This window comes from Leptonychotes weddellii, chromosome 11, assembly GCF_054177405.1.
Source record: "Leptonychotes weddellii isolate Sample4059 chromosome 11, ASM5417740v2, whole genome shotgun sequence".
Classification (NCBI taxonomy): domain Eukaryota; kingdom Metazoa; phylum Chordata; class Mammalia; order Carnivora; family Phocidae; genus Leptonychotes; species Leptonychotes weddellii.
Genome location: NC_138379.1, coordinates 87816462 through 87837992, shown reverse-complemented (window position 1 = coordinate 87837992; position 21531 = coordinate 87816462). Strand labels below are relative to the sequence as shown.

Genomic DNA, 21531 nt, shown 5'->3' with positions numbered 1-21531 from the left:
GTTCAGGGCGACAGGCCCCTCCCCTACGACACCCTGTAGGGGAGGAGAAGGGCAGAGCAAAGTGGAAACCCCCAAGGTTGGGAGGGACTTCCTGTGCAGGGTGCGGGCAAACAGCGGTGTTGCCGAAGAGAGAGCCTCCTAAATGGGAAGAACAGGGTAGAAATGAGCGAAACTGCCACGAAAAATGGCTTTACACATAAGGGAGCATTTCCTGGGAGCAAAAGCCTGACGGATGAGTGCAAAAGGCCACATTTGGAGAATGCCGGACTTGCCTGGAAACGAAGAGTGGGAGAAGGATCCCCTTGGGTTCTCTGTGGGAATTCTGAGTTCTGGGAGTCCCCAGCCCCATCAGGTGACCCCTAGGCTGTCACCACAGTTTCCCAGAGTCCTTCTAGTCCCTGCCAGCCTGCAATATGATGATATCACCATGTCATGTCTTAAATGGGGAATCCTGGCCTGCACTCAGCAAAAGACAAGACACTCTGCTCTCAGGGAGCACTTGCTACTGGGGTTGGGGTGCGGTTCTTCCCAGCTCCTTCCAGGCACCAGCCAAGGGAGCCCCTAGCCTGCCCACTGAGCCTCACACCCAGGGCTGAGCAGTTTGCTTTACTGCAGCCGCAGCAGGCCCTCAAGGGGGCACCCAGGACATCAGCGTGACTCCCATCACCAAGTTGATGGTCCCCGGCCCCAACTGTGCAATGCTTCCAACCAGTGGCCATGCAGGGTCCATACCCCCTGGCTACTTCATCCACCCTGACACTGGGAAGGTGCTGCCTGAGGCTGGAAATCTGGGGTACGATCTGCAGGGAGCTACCTTGGTGCCCACCACTGACTTCAGTTCCGGTGAGACCCTGACCACGAAGGAGGAAGGAAGGTGCTCCCCAGGAGCACAAGGAAGGGAGCAGGGCTCTGTCCTTGCACCGTGGGGTGTGATGACGAGCTGAGCAGTAAACACCTTCTCCCCCTCCTCACTTTAACATTCTTGATGCAGAGGGTGAAGGCTGGAGAGAGCCTCTCAGTGCAAGAAGGCTCTGCAGGGCCGGGGAGGGAGGCTGGCGTATCAACAGTACCAACACTTCCCTGTCTCCCTGTCCAGGTGGCGCCATCCTCCCCTACGTGCCCTACCCAACCTGTCCTGCCACGGGCTCGCCTCCCACCCCCCACCTGCCTGTCCTGCAGCCGAGTGGGACATCACAGCTGGGGGCGCTCATGACAGACCCCGCAACTGGCATCGAGGTGCCCGTGCTGGCTGTGACTCTGCATCCTCAAACCAGGCAGCGGCTCACTCTTGGGGGCACATACTGCAATCCTCTCACCAAGACCTTGGCCCCTCTAGAGTTGGGGGGCCCCATGGAGGACCCAGTCACAGGAAGCATCTCGCCAATCCTGGGAGTCGGGTTGGATGAAAACACAGGTGTCTGGCAGACCTCAGTACAGTGCTCCCACCCTCTCCTCTCTGCCCGGCCTAGCCTCCCCAGCCCCCCAACCCCCCAGCCCCCCCAGCCCGCTACACCCCCCCATGCTCTGGTCCAGGCTGCAAACCACCCCACACCCACGTTTCTACCCTTTATTCCCACCCTGCTCTTACCCCACCTGTGTCTTCCGTCCTGGCTTCCCTGTCCCCTTCCCCTGACTTCCGGTCCCCCACCCCCTGCCTCTCACTCGGTCTGCAGGCCCTAGTTCTCCTTATGCCTCATCTCCCTGCATCTCTGTTCAGTCCCCTTCCTACCTCACCCTCTTGGGTTCCACTGCCAGGTCAGGTGCTTGCACTGGGGGGGCTGCGAGACGCCTCGGGGAGCCTTATGCTGCCTGGTGACAGCTTTGAGGAGCCTCTGAGCAGGAAGACGGTCCGGCTGCAGGGAGTGTCTCAGCAAGAGGGCCAGACAGTGCCCCACATGGGAGGATCACAGACCCTGCTGGACGCCAATGTGCTGGTGGCCCAGAGGCGAGTGATTGCCGTGCTCCAGAGCTACGGGGAGAGGCCGGGGTCAAGGACACAGGGGCTTCTGGAGGCTGCCATCAAGGACATGAGACAGGCACTGGGCTTGAGTCTGCACCATGCCCTGCAGCAGGCTCGGAGACTGGAGCGGCAGCTGGGGACAGCAGAGGCCATCGTGGCCAGTGGCGGGAAGATAGGTACCTACTGACCAAGACCTAGGCTCTCGGGCCCTGAAATCCCAGGCCCAGAATGCCCTGGTGCCTCAGTGCCCTCAGCTCGTAAGCTCAGGGACAGGACTGCAGCCCCACCGGTCATGCACACGTGGGACCGAGGGAAGGGAGAAGGAGTGTGGTGGCTTCATGCCCGACCCCATGAATGCTCGGCTTGAACTCTGCCCTCTGATCTCTTGCCAATCCCGCTGGGTCTTACACTTAATGTTTGTGAAGTGTATGTTCTCTTGATATTTCAGAGGGCTCCCAACACCATGATGTATTATGAGACCCATTTTACACCAGGGAGTCTGAAGTTCCTCCATCTCCCTTCTGCCTCCACTAATACAAGGATGGTCAAGGAAAGGAAGTAGGAGGGGCACCTTCCTGGAGCTTACCTCACTCATTCTTTCTAGAAGCTTCTGCCCATGATGTGACAAAAAAGAACCAGGGTTTTGGGTCAGAACTGATTCAAGTTTGAAGCCCTGCCCCACTGTTTAATAACTCTTCAACCTTGGGCAAGTTACTAGACTTCACTCTGCCTCTGTTTTAACATCTTTAAAATGGGGATAAAAATAGTACATATTTTAGGTTCCATTGTAGGACCAAATAAAATATAATTTGTAAGGAGTTCTTAAGCCCAGACTTCTGGTACATGGTGGGTGCTCAAGAATATTTGTTCCCTTCTCCTTTACCTTTTTAGTGTGGCCTGGAAATTGTTCTCAGCCTCCCAAAAGTCCTGATGCCACTCAGTACCTTCCTCCTGAATTCAAAATGTTAAGTGAGGCCCCAGAGGAAATGTAGTCTTTGTAGGGAAGCTTCTCTGGTCAGGGGTTAGCCCTTTGAGCCTGGCACTTAACCCTAACCCCCCTTCTCTCTGCCAACTCCCCCTTGTGTTAGGAATGATGTGCTATCCTGGGACGGAGCTGTGGGTCCCAGTCTTGTACGGGATGGAGATCCCAGACCCTGAGGGCTCAGGGCTCATGGTGCCCATCCTGGGCATGGAGACTGATGGGAATTCGGGTGATGCCACACCCCTGTCAGGTTCAATGGAAGATGCTGATGGCAAAGGTAAGAGGGAACTGGGGGCCTGCGAAAGCCCCAGGGGGATCAGGAATGTGACTTAGCCCTGGGTGAGAAAGCCCTGGAAAGCTCAGGAGGGATACCCCCCATCCATTTACTCATGAGCCATGGGATGGGGTCATTCTGACGCCTCCACTAGGGCTGCTGAGACCCAAAATAAAGTGCTCAGAGATTCCAGAACCCGAGGACCACAGGTCATTTATCTCCCACTGAGAAAATTGGGTCCTTTCAAAAACCAGCCCTTCAGAACCTCACCCTCAGGGTCTGTGGCCTCCAAAAAACCCTCGAATCCAGCTCAGAACCTCTCAAGGGTTCTCAGGGTTTATTCGCCTCCCTTCCCACCATGTTTACCTCTTTCCATGACCACCTCTTCCTTCTTTCCCTCTCGCTTTGCCACAGGTCTTGTCCCAATCTCGATTGGGGCTCAAGCCATAGACCCCTTGACCGGGGAACCTGGTCCTGTCATTGGTGCTCAGACAGACCCCTCTGCCGGAGTGGTGGTGCCCATCGTCCAAGTGCTGGAGGCCCTGCCTCGAGGAGTGAGAGACCCTGGTCTGGTTCGTAGGAGCCGTTTATTCTATTCCTTTTTCCATTCATCCAGCAGCTATGTACGAAGTACCCTCTAGGTTCCAGGCACTGAGTTAGGTGTTGAGATGCAGAAGAACTAGACGGGGCTCCTGTCCTCAGGAAACTGGTCGGCCATGGGTTCCAACCATGATCGTGGTTTATAAAGGTGTTAAGGGAGCACAGAGGAGGGATGTCCAAATCACATGCAGGAGAGCTCAAGGAAGGCTTCCCTAAAGAGGCAACATCTGGGCTCAGTCAGAAAGAGGCCTGGGGGGCCAGCAAGCACAAAGGTGGCGAACGTGAGACCAAGACTGTTCTGGGAGGGTGAGAGGCGGCCAGCAAGGAAGGCAGGAAACAAATCACGAACTGCCTCAGGTGCCTGGCTGAGGCCCGGAAATGTGCCTTACCATGAAAGCCATGGGGAGCCTGAAGGATTCTAAGTACACATGTGATATGATCAGATATGAATATTTTTAAGACTTTTAAATTTGGAAAATTTGGCACAATACAAAAAGAAAATAAATTACTCATAATCCTACATGTCTTAACATATGTAAATGAAGAAGCACAAGGTCCCTCCTCCCCATTGCTCTCACCCCATCTGCCATCAGCAGCCCCCCACTAGACACTACTCACCTCACCCCCTAGTCTCCCACTAAATGCAGCCACTGTTAACGGGTTGGCACATCTCCTTCCAGACATTTTTATGTGTGTGTATGTGAATATATAGTCAGCATTCTAGAAAGTTCCTTCTGGCAGCCGTGCAGAGGATGGATGGGAGCAGGGCCAGCCTGGAGCAGGAAGCCCCGTCAGGAGGTTATTGCAATAATTCAGCCGTTGGCAGGTCTCCACGAAAATGGAAATGACTTAGGTCCTCCCATACATTCTCAGCCCGGTTCATTTCAGGAACAAAGATGGATGTGATGTAAAAGATTCTCATTAGAAGCCAAGACACTTTAATTCTAGCCCCGACTCACAGTTTCACGTCGGAAGGGATGAGATGAAGGGAAGAGAACAGTTTCTACCTGCCCTGGCCTCACTAGAGAGGCCAGGCATTAGAAGGAGGGAGGAGGGGACGGGGATCTTGAAGCAGGTGCATGGTTATTATTTTTCCACCTGCAACCAAGTCGACTGCCTCACCGATCTTAGTCATGGACACCCAAGGGTGAGGGAGGCCCCTGTCTGGAGGAGAAGCACTGGGGATCTTCACCCAGACCCCAGGCTGTGAGGAGAAAAAGTGTATGAGCCCCAGACAAGCTGGACATTGCAGCTGGACACCCTGGAGAAGGAGCTGAGAGCCCGGGAACAGTACTGGCACGGCCAAGAGCAAGAAGAGATGCGTCTAGCAGAACGCCTGGGGCAGCTGAGCCACGAGCTGCTCTCCATTCCGGGCCAAGATGCTCGGCAGCGGGTGAGGCCCAGAGGCGCCACCTCGCCGTCCCCACCCTTTACCCAGACTACACAGGTTTCTCTTGTAAGTGTGGAGTCTTTGTCCCCCCCGCTGACCGCAAAAATGGAACCCATCTCAAGGCAGACCAAATCCCAGGATTCCCTGGCTCCAGGCCCTAGACTCTGGTCACCCCCTAAGTGTCTCAGGGTGGAGGAGGAGGGGCAGGAGGGGGGAAGGAGGAAGGACCACCATGAGGCGGCCCAGCCCAGAGCTCCCGCCTTCCTCCCTGAGGCCCCTTCCTTTGTGCTTCCTGCCCCATGCAGCTGAGGAGGCCCGGGCAGCGCTGGAGTCCTGCTGCCTGCAGGAGACGGAGACGGAGACGGAGAGGAGAGCCAGAGCCCTGAGCACACAGAGCAGCTCAGAGTGGAGCCTGCTCTCCCAAGGTGGGACAGCATCCCCTGAGCCCAGATCCCCAGAGCAGAAATCTACTGGGAGTGGGGACACCTCCCACAGCTGCCTGGTGGGGAGTCCCTCTTGCTCTCTGAATGTGCTCACCAGCCAGGCTCCCCCCGCCAGGCCCTGGCTCTGATCTGGCAGGTTCCCCCGGCCCCAATAAACCACTGTGCCTTTTCTTCTTCTCCCTCTCGCCAGGGGCGGCAGCTCTCACGTGGCTCTTTTCTCTGCCCCCTGCAGCAGACAGAGAGGAGTGGGAGCAGGAGGTGCAGATGATGCTAGGCGTGCAGGAAGTCCTGTAGAGTTTAGGACAGACAGCAGAAAAGCTCAGGCAGGCAGTGGGCCAGCTGCGGGGCCAGGAGCAGGAGATGTGGCTGCAGCAGCCTAGGAGTCCGAGGCCCCAGATCTGATAAGAGGACCCATGCGGGATGAGCACATCCTCCTGTGTCGTCAGATGTGGTTCTTCAGGGCAGCATGATAGTCAGGAATAGGTGGCCCAAGGAGCAGCGGATGGGCTGGGAGGGGAACAGGAGGAGAGAAAGAAGCTCCATTTTCATTTGGGCGTTTCACTTCCTGTGCTCTAGGTGGTTGAGCATCTCTCTGATGAGTTTCAGTAGGTGGTAAGGGAGAGACAGAACTTTCTGGATGGGGCCCTCGGTCACCTGCAGTACCAGCGGGAACTGAGCCACCTACACCTCTTGCACACCCAGGTACTGCCTTGGAGTAGGCCATGGAGATCGGCAGGTCCAATTTAGTAGGGGCTTTGGAGAGAAGCTCCCAAAGCAGCCATGTGGGAGCCACGCAGGGAACCAAGTTCTGACTCTTTTGTCCTAGATCGTTGCCTCAGGCTCCCCTGCATGTTTGGAGAATTACCCTGGAGACAGATTCTATGGAATGATCCCCACTTCCCTCAGGGCCCAGGCTGCTGCCTGCCCGCTCTTGATCCCCTTCCTGAAGAGCCTCACTGCAGCGCTAGTGAGAGCTCAAGGCCATGGCCCAGGCCAGGAGGACCAGGGGCCAGGAACAGGTAAGGCTGGTCACTGGCCCAACATTCCTTTCTGTTGTCAATGCTGATCACGATTGATAAGTTCTAATGCTACAGTCAGGGCTCCTGGCACTGTAAGAGTGTGGCCATGGTAGGTTCTTCAGGAAGAACATAGAGAAACCCAGGGTATTCATTCTCTATTGCTCTGTAACATACCACCGGAAAGTTCTGTGGCTTAACACAACAAATATTGATTATTTCACAGCTTCTGCGGGTCAGGTTTCTGGGTGCAGCTTAGCGGGGGGCCTGTGGCTCAGGGTCTCCTACAGGCTGCATCAAGGTGTTGGGCTAGGGCTGCAGTCACCTCAAGGTTTGCCTGGGGAATCGAAGTTCTGTCCTGTGGTTTTTGGCCAGAGACATCAGTTCCTTGCCACGTGGACTTCATGGGATAGCTTGCAACATGGCAGCCAGCTTCCTTCAGAGCAAGCAAGTGAGAAGGGGCCGAGAAAAATGGAAGCCACAGTCTTGTTGTATCCTGATCTCATTACTTGTGCCATATGCTATTCATTAGAAATGAATTACTAGATCCAACCCACACTCAAGGGGAAGGGATAACACAAGGGCATAGATACACATCGGAGGATCCTGGGGACCATCTTACGGGCCACCTGTCACATCTGACGCTCCACCTGGCTCTTTCTGACTTTAGCCACAGTCCTGGGCCCTTACTCCAACAACTCTCCTCTTCCCCTCTGTTCAGATGCAGATAAAGCTGACATCATGTGGACCGCACCACTCTTTTCTACCCTGGAGAAAGTAGACATCTGGTCCCAAGCCCCCAAGGAAGAAGCTGAACTACAAGGACAGGTGCATCACCCACTAGGTAACCTCCTTTCCCTGGAGCCCCTGTCTGGAACTATCATGGCCCACTGAAGGTATTTGATGATGTGATCCCCAGGGACTAGGAATATCAAAATCCTGACCTGCCAATCATCTCTTCCTCCCCACCCCCAACCTAAGATTCCCAAGGGCGTTTTCCATGTAAGGAATAAAAAATAGGAATCAATGTCTTACTGTAATAACTTGGCCAATTTCAAAGGGGAAATCCTAAAGACCCTCTGCCTTCCCACTGAACACTGAATCTAAATCTTGGGATTTTACCCCATACTGGCCAGCCACATGTTACAAGGAGTTAATGGAAGAGGGTGAGACACAAGGAGATAGGCAGAGTAGACAAAGAATAGGAAGACCTTGCCCCAAAAACTAAGAAGCGTTTTACATTTGTAAATGATTTGGGGGGAAAAGTGAAAAGAAGACTAACGTTCTTATGGAGTGCTTTGTAATGTGTCATGTGATATTCTCAGTCTTTGGATACATTAGCTCATTTAATCTTTACAACAACCCAGGAAAGTAGGTACTTTTACTCATTTTATAGGTAGGGAAACTGAAGCATCTGAATAGGTCAAGTTAGTAGTCAAAAATCATGTTGCTAACAAGGAGTTCAGCTGGAATTCAGTCCCACAGCCTGTGCTCTAAACCTGCTTACCCATGTGAAAAAAGATCCAACACCATAAAGGCAGTGCCTAAAGGGAGATGCAGGTTATTGTGGTGAGTTCCCAGGAGGACAAATCACTGTGTTTCAGAGAGAAGCAAGGGAAGGCACTGCGGGAGAGTGAGACCACGCTTCTACCATGAAGGTGGGAACACTGAATTTGAACCCCAATTTTGCCTCTCAGCTGGCAAAACCTAAAATATTTACTTTCTGACCCTTTACAGAAAAAGTTTTGTTGACCCCAGAACTTAACCAATCTTAGTATTAATTGGGCCTCCCTTTGGGGGAAACTAAGAAGAGTGTAGGCAGAAAGGTGGGTTCTCACCACCACTTCAACGTCCATTGTCTTACAATGATATTGACTTTATAATATTGAAAGCAATTTTGGGATGTCTGGGTGGTTCAGTGGGTTAAGCGTCTGCCTTCGGCTCAGGTCATGATCCCAGGGTCCTGGGATGGAGCCCCGCATTGGGCTCCCTGCTCAGCGGGGAGTCTGCTTCTCCCTCCCTTGGTCCCTCCCCCCTGCCTGTGTGCTCTCTCTCTCTCAAATAAATAAAAATCTTTAAAAAAAAAAAAAAAAGAAAGAAAGCAATTTTATATGCATTGCCTTGTTTACGCCTGGTCACCCAACTCTTAATTCTGTAAGATAACAAAAGATTATTAACCTACTTTTTTTATAGATGAGAGAGTTGATGCTCAAAGAAGTTTAGTGTCTTTCCCCGGGTCTCCCAGGACCTGGACCAGAACCCAGGTCTTCTGGCGGCTAGTTCAGCATTGTTTCCCACACCATGCTACCCAAGCTCCTTTTCATTGTCTTCTCAAGAATTAAAAGACAATACAATATGTTTCAAGACGTAAGGCCCATTAGAGACAATTCTATGAGGAAGTAAGATTACGATGTTAATCTAGCTAACATTTACTGAGTGCTTACTGTGTGCTAGACACAGTTCTGACTATATTACATTTAGTGCTCCAAACAACCCTATGAAATAGTAGAAGAAAATTGGTTACCATCTTTTCCAGATCCTTGTTTTTTTGTTCTGTTTTGTTTTGGTTTTGGTTTTTCGTTCTGGCACCTCTGTTCCTATCGACTGAGGCTCAATTGCTTTGCCATGAAAATGGCCGGGAGGATCTGAGGCAGAGTGCATATAGATACCATGGATGGATGGATGGATCAAAGCAAATACAGCTTTTTCTAAGTTGGATTGTGTTGTTGTTCTTGTTGCTTTTATTAAAAATCATTACTGGACAGAAAAGTCAGTGAAATCGTTGCTGTTTTCTCTTGATCTCTATAGCCCCCAACAGCTCTTTGCAGGATGTCCCAAAACCTCAGTTAATGCAGAAGGAAGAGCTTATCACTGTGCAACCCACAGACCTTTCTGCCAGGGAGTTCGTGGTTTGCCAATATGACCTCTCCGTCCTGAACCTCCTCATCCCCGAGCTGCATGTAAGTCTGGGCTCTGGCCTCTCTGTGGAGCCGTATTCTTGCAGCCAAGAAGGTCAAAGTGACCAGGAAGGAGGCTTTCGGGGGGTGGATATATGTTAGGATTAAGCAGCTGGAATACGGAATTTGCTAGTCTCTCCTATAAAGGGACTGATAGAAGTCATTTTACCACTCTACAGTCTAATCTCTCAAATGATAATAAGTAGAATCAATGAAGTAGTTTGTACATGCCAGAAAGTGTTCTAATAACTTGCATGAATTAATTCATTTAATCTTCACAAAAACCCTATGACATAGATACTATTATTTTTTTCAAGTATAATTAACACAGTGTGATATTAGTTTCAGGTGTACAACATGATTCAGCAAGTCTGTACATTCCTCAGTGCTCATCATGATAAGTGTACTGTCAATCCCCTTCGCCTGTTTCCCGCTCTCCCCTCCCCTCTGACAATCATGAGTTTGTTCTTTGGGGTTTTTTTTGTTTGTCTCTTCTTTTCTTTGTTCATTTGTTTTGTTTCTTAAATTCCACATATGAGTGAAATCATGGTATTTGTCTTTCTTTGACTGACGTATTTCACTTAGCATAACGCCCTCTAGGTCCTTCAGTGTTGTCACAGATGGAAAGATTTCATTCTTTTTTTATGACTGATTAATATTCCATTTATATCTATATATATATGTATAGCATGTCTCTTTTATCCAGTCATCTATTGATGGACATTTGGGTTGCTTCAATATCTTGGCTATTATAAATAATGCTGCAATAAACATAGGAGTGCATATATCTTCTCAAATTAGTGTTTTCATTTTCTTTGAGTAAATATCCAGTAGTGGAATTACTGGATATTATGGTAATTCTATTTTTAATTTTTTGAGGAACTTCCGTACTGTTTTCCATAATGACTCACCTGTTTGCATTCCCATCAATGGTGCACGAGGGTTCTTTTTTCTCCACATCCTTGTCAACACTTGTTATTTCTTATGTTTTTTATTTTAGCCATTCTGACAGGTGTGAAGTGGTATCTCATTGTGGCTTTGATTTGCATTTCCTTGATGATGAGTGATTTTGAGCACTTTTCATGTGTCTGTTGGCCATCTGGATGTCTTCTTTGGAGAAATGTCTATTCATGTCCCCTGCCCATTTTCAATCAGATTATTTGGTTTTCTAGTGTTGAGTTGTAATGAGTTCTTTATATATTTTGGATATTAACCCCTTATCAGATGTATCATTTGCAAATATCTTCTCCCATTCAGTAGGTTGCTTTTTTGTTTTGTTGATGAATTCCTTCACTGTGCAAAAGCTTTTTACTTTTGTGTAGTCCCAATAGTTTAATTTTACTTTTGTTTCTCTTGCCCTAGGAGACATATCTAGAAAAGTGTTTCTATGGCCAACATCAAAGAAATTACTGCCTATGTTTTCTTCTAGGAATTTTATGGTTTCAGGTTTCACATTTAGATCTTTAGTGCATTTTGAGTTTATTTAAGTGTATGGTGTAAGAAAGTGGTCCAGTTTCATTCTTATACTTGTAGTTGTTCAGTTTTTCCAACACCATTTGTGGAAGAGACCATTTTTGTCCCATTGTATATTCTTATCTCCTTTGTCATAGATTAATTGACCGTAAAAGCATGGGTTATTTCTGGACTCTCTATTCATTTCCATTGATCTATGGGTCTCTTTTTGTGCCAAGACCATACTGTTTTGATTACTATAGCTTATAGTATATCTTGAAATCTGGAATTGTGATACTTCCAGCTTTGTTTTTCTTTCTCAAGATTGCTTGGCTATTTGAAGTTTCTTGTGGTCCCATAGACATTTTAGGATTATTTGTGGTAGCTCTGTGAAAAATACTATTGGTATTTTGACCAAGATTGCATTAAATCTGTAGATTGCTTTGGATAGTATGGACACTTTAACAATATTTGTTCTTCCAATCCATGAGCATGGAATATCTTTCCATTTGTTTGTGTCATCTTCAATTTTCTTCATCAGTGTTTTAAAGATTTTATTTATTTGTCAGAGAGAGACACAGAGAGAGAGCACAAGCAAGGGTAGTGGCAGGCAGAGGGAAAAGCTGGCTCCTCGATGAGCAAGGAGCCCGATGCAAGACTTGATCCTAGGACCCTGGGATCATGACCTGAGCCAAAGGCAGACACTTAACGACTGAGCCACCCAGGCTTCCCTTCCTTCATCAGTGTTTTATAGTTTTCAGAGTACAGGTCTTTCACCTCCTTGGTTAAGTCTATTCCTAGGTATTTTACTATTTTTGGTGCAATTGTAGGGACTGTTTTCTTAATTTCTCTTTCTGCTATTTCATTATTAGTTATAGAAATGCAACACTAAATATTAACTTTATATCCTGTGACTTTACTGAATTCGTATATCAGTTCTAGTAGTTTTTTGGTGGAGTCTTTAGGGTTTTCCATATATAGTATCATGTCACCTACAAATAGTGAAAGTTTTACTTCTTCCTTACCAATTGGGATGCCTTTTACTTCTCTTTCTTGTCTGACTGCTGTGGCTAGGATTTCCAGTGCTATGTTTAATAAAAGTGGTGAGAGTGGACATCCTTGTCTAATTCCTGATCTTACAGGAAAAGCTCCCGGTTTTAACACCATACGATGATGTTAGCTATGGGTTTTTCACATATGGCCTTTATTATATTTCCTCTTACCTACTTTGTTGAGGATTTTTATCATGAATGAATGTTGTATTTTGCCAAATGCTTTTTCTGCATCTATTGAGATGATCATATGGTTTTTATCCTTTCTCTTGTTAATGTGATGTATCCTGTTGATTGATTTGTGAATATTGAATCATACTTGCACCCCTGGAATAAATCCCACTTGATCATGGTGAGTGATTTTTTTAATGTATTGTTGGATTCGGTTTGCTAATATTTTGTTGGGGATTTTTGCATCTATGTTCATCAGAGATATTGGCATATAGTTTTGGGGGGCTTGTAGTGTCTTTATCTGGTATAGGTATCAGGATAATGCTGGCCTCCTAGAATGAGTTTGGAAGCTTTCCTTCCTCTTTTGTCTTTTGGAATAGCTTGAGAATAGATATTAACTCTTCTTTAAATGTTCAGTAGAATTCACCTGGGAAGCCGTCTGGTCCTGGACTTTTGTTTGTTGGGAGATTTTGTTTTTGTTTTTGTTTCTGTTTTTTTTTAATTACTGATTCGATCTTATTGCTAGTAATTAGTCTGTCAAAATTTTCTATTTCTTCCTGATGCAGTTTTGGAAGGTCATATGTTATTAGGAATTTATCCATTTCTTCTAGGTTGTCCAATTTGTGGGCATATAATTTTTCATAATATTTTCTTACAATCCTTTGTATTTCTGTGGTGTTGGTTGTTATTTCTCCAGGATCATTCATTTCTGATTTTATTTATTTGAGTCCTCTCCCTCTCTCTGTCTTTATGAATCTGGCTAAAGGTTTATCAATTTTGAATTTTGTTAATCTTTTCAAAGAACCAGCTCCCAGTTTCATTGATCTGTTCTAATTGTTTTTTTAGTCCCTATTTTATTTACTTCTACTCTAATATTTATTATTTCCTTACTTCTACTGGCTTTTGGGCTTTGTTTGTTTTTCTTTTTCAAGCTCCTTTTGTTGTAAGGTTAGGTTGTTTATTTGAGATTCTTCTTGCTTCCTGAGTTAGGCCTATATTGCTATGATCCTCCATCTTACAACAGCTATTGCTGCGTCCCAAAGATTTGGGACCATTGTGTTTTCATTTTCATTTGTCTCCATATATTTTTTTATTTCATCTTTGATGTGTTGGTTGACCCATTTATTGTTTAGCAGCATGTTATTTAACCTCCATGTATTTGTGTTCTTTCTGGATTTTTTCTTGTGATTGATTTCTAGTTTCATTCCATTGTGGTTAGAAAATATTCATGATATGATTTCAGTCTTTTTTAATTTGTTGAGACTTGTTTTGTGTCCTAACATGTGATCTGTTCTGGAGAATGTTCCATTTGCTCTTGAAAAGAATATGTATTCTGTTTTTGGATGAAATGTTCTGAATGTATCTGTTCGATCTATCTGGTCCAATGTGTCATTCAAAGCCACTGTTTCCTTGTTGATTTTCTGTCTAGATGATCTACCCATTGATGTAAGGGGGGTGGTAAAGTCCCTACTATTATTGTATTACTATTGATTTCTTCCTTTATGTCTCTTAATAGTTGCTTTATATATTTGGGTGCTCCCATGTTGAGTGCATAAATATTTACAATTTATTACAATCAGCTGTTATTTCTTATATCTCCTTGTTGAATTGTTCCCTTTATCATTAGGTAGTATTCTTTTTTGTCTCTTGTTACAGTTTTTGTTTTAAAGTCTGTTTTGTCCATTATTGATACTGCAGCTTTCTTTTAACTTCCATTTGCGTGATAAATGTTTAACCATACCTTCACTTTCAATCTGTGTCTTTAGGTTAAAATGAGTCTCTCGTAGGCAGCGTATAGATGGGTCTTGCTTTTTTATCCATTCAGACACCCCACGTCTTGATTGGTGTAGTTAGTCCATTTACATTCAAAGTAATTATTGAGGGTATACGAGTAGCTGCATTTCCCTGCCAGAACCTCCAAATGAAGAAATTATTGATAAGTATGTACTTTTGCCATTTTGTTATGTGTTTTTAACGATTGTTTTGTAGTTCTCCATTCCTTTCTTCATTTACTCTCTTTCCTTAGTGATATGCTTGGATTCCTTTTCTCTTCATTTTTTGCCTATTACAGGTTTTTGATTTGTGGTTACCATTAGATTGATAGATAACGTCCTATGTATATAGCAGTCTATATTAAGTTGATGTTCACTTAAGTTTGAACCCATTCTAAAAGCACTAAAATTTGGGCACCTGGGTTGCTCAGTCAGTTAAGCATCTGCCTTCGGCTCAGGTCATGATCCCAGCGTCCTGGGATCCAGCTGCATTGGGCTCACTGCTCACTGGGGAGCCTGCTCCTCCCCCCTCCCTCTGCCTGCTGCTCTGCTTACTTGTGCTCTCTCTTTCTCTCTCTGTCAAATAAATAAATAAAATCCTTAAAAAAATAAAAATAAAAGCACTAAAATTTTAATCCCCTCCCCAACATTTTATTTATATGATGCCATACTTTACATCCTTTTATTTTGGGAATTCCTTGACTGGTTTTTATAGCTATAATTGATTTTACTGCTTTTGTGATTTAAATTCTGTACCTGTTTTATAAATGATTAATCTACTTTTATTATGTTTCTATTTACTTATGAATTTTTTTTCCTTTCCTAATTTTATTACACCTGATTACAGCCTTTTCTTTCCACTTAAAGAATTACCTTTAATGTTTCCCATAAGGCTGGTTTAGTGGTGATGAACTCCTTTTACTTTTATTTTTCTGGGAAACTCTTTATCTCTCCTTCTAATCTGAATTATAGCCTTGCTGGATAGAGTATTCTTGGTTGCAGTTTTTTTTTTCCCTTTCAGCATTTTGAATACATCATGCCACTGTCTTCTGGCCTGCAAAGTTCTGCTGAAAAATCAGCTGATAGCCTTATGAGGTTTCCCTTGTTTGTAACTATTTTCTTTTCTCTTGATGCTTTTAAAATTCTCTTTATCACTACTTCCTACTACTTTAATTATTATATGTCTTGGTGTGGACCTCCTTGGATTGATTTTGGTGGGTGCTCTCTGTGCCTCCTGGATCTGGATGTCTGTTTCCTTCCCCAGATTGGGGAAGTTATTTCTTCTAATAAGTTTTCTGCCCCCTGATCTCTCTTTTCCTTCTGGGATCTGTGTAATGGGAATGTTATTACACTTGATAGTGTTGCTGAGTTCCTTTAACCTACTCTCATTTATTATTAGTATTCTTTTTTGTCCTGTTCAGCTTGGTTGCTTTCCATTACTGTCCTCCAACTCATTTATCTGTTCTTCTGTATCCTTTAATCTGCTGTTAATTCCCTCCAGTGTATTTTTAATTTCAGCTATTGAACTCTTCATCTCTGATTAGTTCTTTTTTTATATTTTCTATCTCTTTGTTGAAGATCTCCCTGAGATCCTGCCCTCCTTTCTCAAGACCGGTAAGTATCTTTATGACCATTACTTTGAATTCTCTATCAGGCATATTGCTTACCTTCATTTCATTGAGCTCTTTGCTATGATTTTGTCCTGTTGTTTCATTTGGGACATATTCCTTTGTCTCCTCATCTTGTCTAACTCTGTGTTTGTTTCTATGTACTAGGAAAGTCAGCTAAGTCTCCTGGTCTTGAAAGTAGTGGCCAGCAATTAATGCAACTCCTATCAAAATACCACCAGCATTTATCACAGAGCTAGAACAAGCAATCCTAAAATTTGTATGGGACCACAAAAGACCCCAAATAGCCAAAGAAATCTTGAAAAAGCAAAGCAAAGCTGGAGACATCACAACTCCAGACTTCAAGTTATATTTCAAAGCTGTAGTGATCAAGACAGGATGGTACTGGCACAAAAACAGATGCATAAATCAATGGAACAGAAGAGAAAACCAAGAAATTAATCCACAACTATATGGTCAACTAACCTTTGACAAAGCAGGAGAGAGTATCCAGTGGAAAAAGGACAGTCTCTTCAACAAATGGTTTGGGAAAACTGGACAACAACATGCAAAAGAATAAAATTGGACCACTTTCTTATGCCATTCACAAATATAAATTCAAAACGGATGAAAGACCTAAATGTGAGGCAGGAAAACATCAAAATCTGAGAGGAAAACACAAATAGTAACCTCTCTGACATCAGCCATAGCAACTCCTTACTAGATATGTCTCCTGAGGCAAGGAAAACAAAAGCAAAAATAAACTACTGGGACTTGATCAAAATAAAAAGCTTCTGCACAGTGAAGGAAACAGTCAACAAAACTAAAAGGCAACCTATGGAATGGGAGAAGATATTGGCAAATGATGTATCTGATAAAGGGTTAGTATCTAAAATATACAAAGAACTTATAAAACTCAACCCCCAAAAAACAAATAATGCAGTTAAAAGTCAGCAGAAGACATGAATAGTCATTTCTCCAAAGATGAAATCCAGATGGCCAACAGACATGAAAAGATGTTCAACATCGCTCATCATCAGGGAAATGCAAATCAAAACCACAATGAGATAGCATCTCACACCTGACAGAATGGCTAAAATTAACACAGGAAACAACAGGTGTTGGTGAGGATGTGGAGAAAGGGGAACGCTGGTGTAGTGTTGGTGGGAACGCAAACTGGTGCAGCCACTTGAGAAAACAGTATGGAGATTTCTCAAAAAGTTAAAAATAGAACTACCCTAGGATCCAGCAATTGCACTACTAGGTATTTACCCAAAGGATACAAAAATACTAATTTGAAGAGATACATGTACACCAATGTTTATAGCAGCACTATCAACAATAGCCAAATTATATAAAGAGCCCAAATGTCCATCAACTGATGAATTAATAAAGAAGATGTGGTGTGTGTGTGGTGTATACACCACACATACACACACGATGGACTATTACTCAGCCATAAAAAAGAATGAGATCTTGCCATTTACAATGACGTGGACGGAGCTAAAGAGTATTATGCTAAGCAAAATAAGTCAGAGAAAGACAAACACTGTATGATTTCACTCACATGTGGAATTTAAGAACAAAACAAATGAACATGGGAGGGAAAAAGAGGCAAACCAAGAAACAGAGTCTTAAATATGGGGAACAAACTGATGGTTACTGGAGGGGAGGTGAGTGGGGGGATGGGTGAAATAGGTGATGGGCACTGAGGAGGGCACTTGTGATGAGCACCGGGTGTTGTATGTAAATGATGAATCACTAAATTCTACACCTGAAACTAATATTACACTGTACATTAACTAACTGGAATTTAAATAAACACTTGGGGGAAAAAAGAAAAAAAGAAATTATATCTTAAGAAGATATTACTGGAAAAAAAGAAAAAGAAAGTAGCAGCCATATGAAGAAGAGGCCCAATAGTGCCCTATGGTACAGTGTCCCCTGTTCACCAGACCAGATGTGCCAGGGGTGTCTCCTATGTATGTTGTGTGTACCCTACTGTTGTCCTGAGACACATCGACTTCAGTCCAGTCAGCTGTAATGGCCCACATTGCCTGTTGTGGGCAGGGTTTGGTCCCTATGCTGTTAAGGGGCCTGTCTGGGGCTACCCTGGGCTTGTGGTTGCGTCAGACCAGATGCGTGCCCTCAGCTCATTCACTAGCACTGCAGTCACATTGAACTACAGGTTGCTTTCCCTGTGTTGTCCCCTGAGAGGCTTTCGTTTGTTGGTGGGGCCTATAGTCAGACAAGATGTCTGCCCCCAGTCCTTCTGTTGGGGTTGCAGTGACCCTGAACTACAAGACTCTCTCCTTATACTGCCCCTTATGAGGTTTTTGTCGGTAGGCGGGATCAGCAGTCAGACCAGATGTCTGCTCCCCGCCCATTGCTGTGGCTGCAGTCAAACTGATACATGTGGTTATCTCCTCCTCTTGCTGGGGGATTTGGTTCCCAACCACATCTCCAGCTCTCCTGCCCTTTTCAATGTGGTCTCCTCTCTGTGATTAACTGTGAAGACTCTGTTCTACCAGTCTTCGGGTCATTTGCTGGATTAGTTACACTGATGTGGCTTTGATCTAAGTGTATCAATGGGACGAGATGAGCTTAGGATCCTCCTCCTCTGCCATCTTCCCAGGCTCCTATATCTATTTTTTTTTTCTCATTTTAAAAGTGAGGTGGGGAAATACAAAGTGATTGAGTTAACTTACCCAAGATTCCACAACCGAAAGGGTAGAGTGGGGTGAGGACCCAGCCATCATGCTCGAGAGCCCCCATGCCTGACTGCCACACTCTATTTAAAAAAGTAATAAATTAATTCTTGTAATTAGCATAAATATTAAACACATAAATACTCTTTGCACTTTCCTGTAGTGTATGCTGAATCTTCTTATCCTGTTCCAATGCATTTACTTCCCATTAATTTGGTTGGTGCTGTGTAGCTGAGCCACATGAGAATTGTTTAGCAAGAAGATGGGTCTTGGTTTGGGTTTTATTTGTTTCTTATTCTTTTCAGGCTCCTGAAATCACCCTGCAGATTGCTTCTCGTCTTCCTGCGATGGATGCTTCAGACAATGCCTTCCAAGGCTCCTTCTTCTATCAGGTGCTACAAATTCAGTTCCAGATGAGGGTTTGTAAAATTCTAGGGTCTAAAAAGGAGCAAAAAGACCAAATGTTATAAAACATTTTTCTCTAAGTCCTGACATTCTTTATCCCCCTTGGTAATAAGTCATTTAGTAAGGCATAATAAATGTCACCATGTAAAAGCTTTCTCCAGTTAGTGAAATGAATATGTCCCGGCCCAGAGAATCATAATGGCTTTGTGCCCCTTACTGAATCTCTGTCATCAAAGTCGATGGTTCCAGACTGGTGTTTCCCATAAGAGTCATGGTTCCAGCTTGAGCAGATCCTGCACAATCAGCATCTTTCTGCAGAAAGGGATTGAAATTGTTCCTGTCCTTGCAGTTCCTCAAATATGTAGGATTGGCAGTGCCTTGGTGACAGCCCAAAGCCAGTGTACACAGACCTTAAACACTGAGAACAGTTCATTGGTAAACAGTGATTTGAGAGGGGCACTGCTAACCAATCCTAGAGGACTAGGAAGCCATTCACACTTGACTAGTTGGTTTTTAGGGGATGTCATAAGACCAAAAATTACTCTTTCGTTGCACCCTCCAAGCATCCTTTCACTTGATCCTCAAAGAAATCTATGAAGTAGGCAAGAATTTAATCCCATTTTACTGACAGGGAAGCCAACTCAGGATTCATTGAGTACTGTGTGTCAGGCACTTGGCCATGCACCTTACACGTGCTATATCGTTTACAGTTTACAACAACCCAACCCTAGGGGGTGGGTGCTCTTGCTGTCTCCATTTTATGAAGTAGGAGATTGAGGCCCATTGAGACCAAGTGACTTTCCTAAGATCACAGTGTTAGCAAGAGTTTAAACTCAAGTTCTAAATTCAACCTCCTTTTTAACCACTGTTCTGTGTCGCTACCCAGAGCTCATTCCAGGGACAGATCTCAGACTATCTGGCTCGAAATTACCTAATGCTTTTCCATGCCAAGCTATTGCCTGAACAAGAGAGTTATTTCAAATCAATTAGACAAGACAGAATATTTAAGAACCTGATTACAATAAAGATATGAAAGACAAAGTCAGAGAGCCCTATAAGGCACCGATTCTCAGACTGTGGTCCTTGGACCTCATGGGTCAACCACCAGGGAAGCTTGGTAAACATGGAAATGCCAAGGACTCCCCTAAAGCAGCCCACAGAACCAGAATTCTGGGATGGGCCCCAAGAATAGAATCACTCCCTTGTGATTTTTATCCGCAGATATAGTTTGAGAACCACTACTTAAGGAAACAGTGATTGGAGGACATCAACAAAAAAACAGAGATGCATGAGTAACTTCGCTCTGAATTTCTAGTAGTTTATTTTCTGTACCATGGGGGTAGCAAAAACTGGAGGAACAGTGGGGAACATGATTTATTCAGGGAGTTGAACTAAAGCAATACTTTATCCCTCTACATCTGAATCTTTCCTTCAGTAAATTTCCATTAACCCCAGGGAGTCTCTGACTTTATGATTCCAAAAGTTATTTTAAACCACATAAAACTAGGAAGAGAAAAAGGTAGTGGAAACATTCCCTGAGGTTGACATCTCTGTGTTTGGGTATCTCCTCTACTCAGAGCGCTGAAAACACACTGTTTGTTGGGAGAGAGTCTTTGGCGTCTGCGGGGAGTTTCATTCTGCTGCTGATCCACTGCCTGGCCCACATCGCCACTGAGGACTTCCGCCAGGATGCAAACCCTGCCTTTCTGAGGTCATTTTACAAGGTATTTATAAAATGCACGGGGCGCTTAGCTTTGCTCCCAGAATAACAAATTCTTTAAGCTGTGCAGTATTTCAAAGCTACTTAGGTCCCATTGTTGGCCTCTGGTTCCTACTGCCTGGCCAGGAAGAAGGTTTTCCTGATCAAATTTCCTGTGGCAGCATGTAACAAAATGCATGCACCCCTCTGTAGGAATCAGAGAGAAGTGGTCTTCCTATAAGAAAGGCATCCCAGCTTTCTGGGCTTACTCCCTTGTCGATACATAAGCCTCACCAGAATTGGAAATGACAGTCATAACCCGTGGTAAGGGCAAGTAAAGATGATCCATACCAAGCCCCATTTTTCTTTCAACTATAATTTTGAAGCTTTAATAGCAGTTACCTAGAATGGAACTGATCTGGCCCCCCCGCCGTTTCCTTGACCAGGGCCTTCGGGCTTATTTTGGGGAAGCATTCTCAACCACACTGCGGGTGTCTGCGATCTCCTGGGACAGTAAGCTTGACCAGAGCATAAGCGCTGCTCTGCGGGACGAGCAGCCCATCTCTGAAAGAGGAAGAGATCTTCTCTCTTTACTCCTTGAAAGGAAGTGTGAGTCTTGCTTGGAGCCTGAGTCATCAGAAGAGGTAACCAATTTTAACTGGTGTAGCGTATGTCCGTTAAAAGTTGACTTCTTCACAGAGTCAATGCCTCAGTGTCTGACCTGTTCAGATATTTCTGGCTTCCCCAGGTGGCACACTGCCTTGACACTCAGCCTGCTTCTCAAACCACATATGACAATATATTTTTTAATCCTGTATTCTACAAGGCAGACAGTGGGTACCCGGCTCTTTGAGTTATGGGGATTACAAATGGGGCTCCGTAGTTACTTAACTCATGTCTCACTAACATATCAATTTGCAGAATTCCATCTGTAAAACTCACTGTGACTCAGTAATTAAATTTAGATGCCCCGGTGGTAGCCTATTTACCGAACTGCAGTGTGTTGTTTTCTGTGCAAGCCTGAAAAGGATATTCTTTTTTTT

At 44.9% G+C, this 21531-nt stretch overlaps 1 protein-coding gene across 1 annotated transcript in view; it reads left to right on the top strand.

Moving 5' to 3' along the window:
* The window catches only part of LOC102741266 (uncharacterized), a 36949-nt gene that overhangs the window by 1017 nt on the left and 14401 nt on the right, over window positions 1-21531 (top strand). Inside the window, exons 2-11 of the mRNA XM_081799518.1 lie at window positions 616-1414; window positions 1756-2136; window positions 3049-3219; window positions 3631-3788; window positions 6476-6668; window positions 7387-7509; window positions 9474-9625; window positions 18690-18803; window positions 20367-20513; window positions 20935-21132. Of these exons, the coding sequence (XP_081655644.1) occupies window positions 1210-1414; window positions 1756-2136; window positions 3049-3219; window positions 3631-3788; window positions 6476-6668; window positions 7387-7509; window positions 9474-9625; window positions 18690-18803; window positions 20367-20513; window positions 20935-21132 (1842 nt within the window). The 5' untranslated portion in view covers window positions 616-1209. The remainder of the gene's footprint in view (window positions 1-615; window positions 1415-1755; window positions 2137-3048; window positions 3220-3630; window positions 3789-6475; window positions 6669-7386; window positions 7510-9473; window positions 9626-18689; window positions 18804-20366; window positions 20514-20934; window positions 21133-21531) is intronic.